This window comes from Rhagoletis pomonella, unplaced genomic scaffold (genome assembly GCF_013731165.1).
Source record: "Rhagoletis pomonella isolate Grant_MI unplaced genomic scaffold, Rhpom_1.0 Rhpom_scaffold_13926, whole genome shotgun sequence".
NCBI lineage: Eukaryota > Metazoa > Arthropoda > Insecta > Diptera > Tephritidae > Rhagoletis > Rhagoletis pomonella.
Window position 1 is genome coordinate 1 of NW_023472452.1, and position 4,017 is coordinate 4,017.

Sequence of the window (4,017 nt, forward strand, 5' to 3'; positions counted from 1 at the left end):
GTATTATAACGGCGCCTTCCTGACACCGGGCCGCCTCAGGGAGTAACGGTGGCCTTGCTGCGGCATGGGGCGCTGCCGTGGTGTACCGTTTGAATTCCCCATTATATTACTTAGACCACTGCGCCCGCCTCGTCGGGCAGGTGGTCGTACGACCAAGATGAATACAAATACTTACTTAAATAACACTTATAAATCAAACGAGAGGGCTTTGGCCGATCTGTTAGGTCAGCTGGTGAGGGGTAGAAACACCTCACCGACTGGATTTAACAGAGGGGGAGTAGGAGGAGGTAGTGGAGTTAGTGGTGGTGGTGGTGGTGGGCCCATGAGCAATTATGGTAGTTCATCAATGGGACCGAGTAGTGGAGGAGGTGGTGGAGGTTGGGGTGGAAACGCGCCTAATGATTGGAATCAAGGTGGTGGCGGTGGCGGCGGTTTCGGTGGGGGTGGTGGCGGTGGCAGTGGCAACATTATGCCACTGATGCAACGTGGTGGGGGGATGAATATGAATAATAGCGGGGGTGGAGGAGGCGGTTATGGTGGCGGTGGTATGAATGATAACTTCGGTGGGATGCAACAGGGGAACAACTTTATGTCACGAGGCAACCAAGGTGGCTTTGGTGGCATGCAGCCGAGCCGGGGAATGAACAATAGTGGTTTTGGCGGTGGTGGCTATTCACAAAGTGATAACTTTGGTGGCGATGGTGGCTTTGGCGGTGGTCCGTCACCTCAGGGTGGTCGTTCACGCGGTACGTGGGTTAGTGGAGCCGCGAATCGTAGCAACCGCAATGCGGCACCGCCGCGTGGTAGTAGTCGTCCGTCGAATTCAACGCCAGCCAGACGAAGCTTAAGCGATACAAAAGCACCACTATCATCGAGAAATAATCGCAGCGGTGGTGCTTCTGCTTCAGGCAACGCTTCAAGACCTGTGCAGGCGCAAAAACGTAGAGCGCCCGAACCTTCTCCCGCGCCAACAAAAGCTAAGATCAGTGCGAATAATGCTAGACCAACGTCCGTTCAAGGAAATAAGACGGGCGGAGCCGCTGCAGAGCCTAGAAGGGTGCTGACACCAACTGGTGGGCGTTGGTACCAACATTTCTTGATGAAAGGGCTGAAACCAGAAGAAGCCCGCAAGATAGCTTTTGAGAATAATAACAAGCCATTCACCGCTGGCAATGAAGGGGCAGCAAAGAAGAATGCCAGATCAAGACCTCCCCGCGTAGAAAATTACGTTCGCGTTGCAATTTACGCGAAAGGGTTTCCCGAAAACATGTTGGATCCCGAAGATCTATCGTCTCTCGAAGAACTGATCATCGATGAGGTTGCCAACAGTAGCGCCGAATCGAAATTGCAATTTGAAAGATTACTTCGAAAGCCGGGCATGCTTATATTAGATTGCCTAAATCAGCAAACGGCCGATTGGCTTACAGATATCATCCCCAAATTGACCAACTGGGAAAACCCCGAATTGGTAATTTGTAATGAAGAAAACATTCCAGATGCTTATGTGATGACTATCTCGTTGCCAAGAAGTGTTGGCCAAGATTACGATCAAACCTTGGCACTAATTCAGTCCCAAAATGACGATTTAGTCACCGATTCGTGGGAATGGGTGAATGAGCGCGAAGATGGTGATAGATTAGTTGTCACCATACGCATTGACAAGGAATCGCATGCGGCTATTAAAGAGAAGAGGTGGAAGATATTTTACAAATTTGGTGTAATTGATGTAAATTTTGCCCGCTATGTACGGTTTGCGCTAAGTAAACGCCTTACCGAAGAAGCCGCGGTGACTAACAATGACGGCAAAGAAGGTGAAACACAAGCTGAGGACGGCGAAAAAGAAACAACTGCTGAAGCAGAGGAGGACCACCCACCCTCACCACCGCCAGCTCCTGTAATCAGCAAATAAAAACGGTAAGTGGTCTGCAAAGTTTTACCTATATTCCGTATTTGTATGTAAACTGCTAATTGCCAATTTTGCTTTTCTTTATTAATTAAGTTTTATCTTTTTTAATTAATTATCTTTATCTTTTATCTTTTTTCAGTATGCGGTATCTGCATTCTTACTTGAGTTCTTATCATCCATGAAATTTATCCTCAACAATTGATCATATCGAATATTTTACAACACTCTGCTGGGCAATGCGGCCAATGTGTAAGTACATAATTTATTATTTTTTTTTAACTTGTAGATATTAACTCTCGATAGTCATTAAGATCGACCTCCCAATTTCCTATTTGCATTTTAACTATCCTTGCGTAGCGATATCATTGAAGTGACTACCTCTATCCTGTATCCAGGTAATCCATTAGATTGTAGCGGCAACTTAAAGTACACGCGGTACTACCGCTGCGGTATAAGTCATATTTGATGCGGTAACAATGAAGAGCGAGGCCCTCAAACTGATTCGTTACCGTACACTGCGGTATGCACTGCATAGATTTTCAACCTTACCAAATTTTTTCATTCAACTCCGCACTTATTATCTTCCATGCTTCATAATTCTGGCAATTTTTATTATCCGGATGCTTCAAATCGTATAATATGGGTAACGTTTCCCTTGCTAAATAAATAATTCCAGTTCAGAATTTGTTTTGTCCAATTGATTTAACGCGGCTGCCAGTCAAACAAATGTGTACAACTCTACCACGAAAAAGTTGATCATACCTTGATTTTCGATCGCAGCGTTCCACAACGAGGCTCCCATATACCGCAATGGTTTGTATTGACCGCATATGGTAGATTTCTGCAGTAACAACACAAATTCCCGAAAAAGCCCTTGGCCACTTATAAATTTGGGTCATAGACTCGACTGTCGTGGGAACAATCGTAAATGTTTCAACCGCAGCGGTAGTACCGCGTCTGTTGGAGCGCACCTTTATTAAAATTCTTTCGCTCGCACTTAAAGTACGCCTATATGTACATTTGGACATACTTTCTATACTATTTAAACAAAAATCTGTTAGAAGTATATTTGCACTCATATGTGCTTCCTAAAACTTTTTATTGATTATTCCGTTGTTGTTTTTTTTTAATAATTTTTGCAGTTGGACGTTTAAGCGCTGTTTAAATACGATTAATGGGAAACTCTCTCAGTAGCTTTAGCAAAGAACAAACGGTAAAACACTCCGAAGGCATTGGCAAACAGCAAGAATCGTCAATGGGGATTCAAGAAGTCGACGAAAACAGGGAAATTTATACATTTCGTGAGCTGAGCTGAATACCCTGACGAATTAATTGGTGTGTAACTTTCATAATCATGTCAATTGTTTCGGAAATTATCATACAAGTAATTACTTTAAATTATTTAAATTATACCTGTACAATAGTAAGTTTTTGCTGTGCAAAGCTGTTCGTGCAGCTCTTTGTCATACCATACATACATCAAGCACACTCTAATTATCACAAAGTTTGTATACCGCCTGCGTCAATAAAGTATATCTTACCAGAAGACGATACATAAAAGGAACCATCTAAAAGAAGTTTTTGTTATTTACGGAATTTAAAGCAAATGAAGACTCAGTTTTTTTTTACGGAGTTGGAAGTAAAATGCTGTAGTTTAATTCCATTGGTTAACCTAATTCATGCTATGTATATTTTGAAAATATTATCTGCCGGGAACAAAGTGTAGAGCTTTAGCCGCTGAATTTCGCTGCAACATATACAGGAATATTAGACAGAAAAGTTAAAATTAGGGAATTATTAACAGAAAATGGTAAAAAAAATAAGTTCAGTTGATGTATTTTTAGGGCGTTTCCAATTTATATATTTTACTAGTTCAGTTGAGTTCTCCAAATGAATGATCTTCCTCATTATTGAAGTCTACGTTTTAAATAGGGCTATCACAGAATACATCGTGGCTTCGATTTTTGGGAAATCTACGAAAGTGCTATCACAGAATCCGAATGGCTACCAACGTAAATTCGAAATCCGTAGAGAGCCTACATCCTCTGCTAGACGAATGAATATTTTTTATGAAGCGAGGAAATAATAGTTTAACAATTTATTAGGAAAGA

At 42.3% G+C, this 4,017-nt stretch overlaps 1 protein-coding gene across 2 annotated transcripts; it reads left to right on the forward strand.

The window, feature by feature from the left end:
- Positions 1-6: 6 nt before the first annotated feature.
- On the forward strand, positions 7-3,480 carry LOC118757047 (eukaryotic translation initiation factor 4B2-like). 2 transcript variants are annotated; one of them, XM_036491778.1, is made up of 4 exons: positions 7-1,914; positions 2,046-2,155; positions 3,049-3,241; positions 3,331-3,480. In XM_036491778.1, exon 1 carries the CDS (start codon positions 65-67, stop codon positions 1,907-1,909), a length of 1,845 nt encoding a protein of 614 aa, XP_036347671.1. In that variant the 5' UTR covers positions 7-64; the 3' UTR covers positions 1,910-1,914; positions 2,046-2,155; positions 3,049-3,241; positions 3,331-3,480. The 2 variants fall into 2 exon arrangements, with proteins under 2 accessions (XP_036347671.1, XP_036347670.1); XM_036491777.1 differs by having other exon boundaries at positions 3,049-3,480.
- The last annotated feature ends 537 nt before the right edge of the window (positions 3,481-4,017 follow it).

What these genes read in the sequence shown, in the direction of transcription:
- LOC118757047 (XM_036491777.1), top strand. Translation starts at nt 65, where the DNA reads ATGGGGCGCTGCCGTGGTGTACCGTTTGAATTCCCCATTATATTACTT.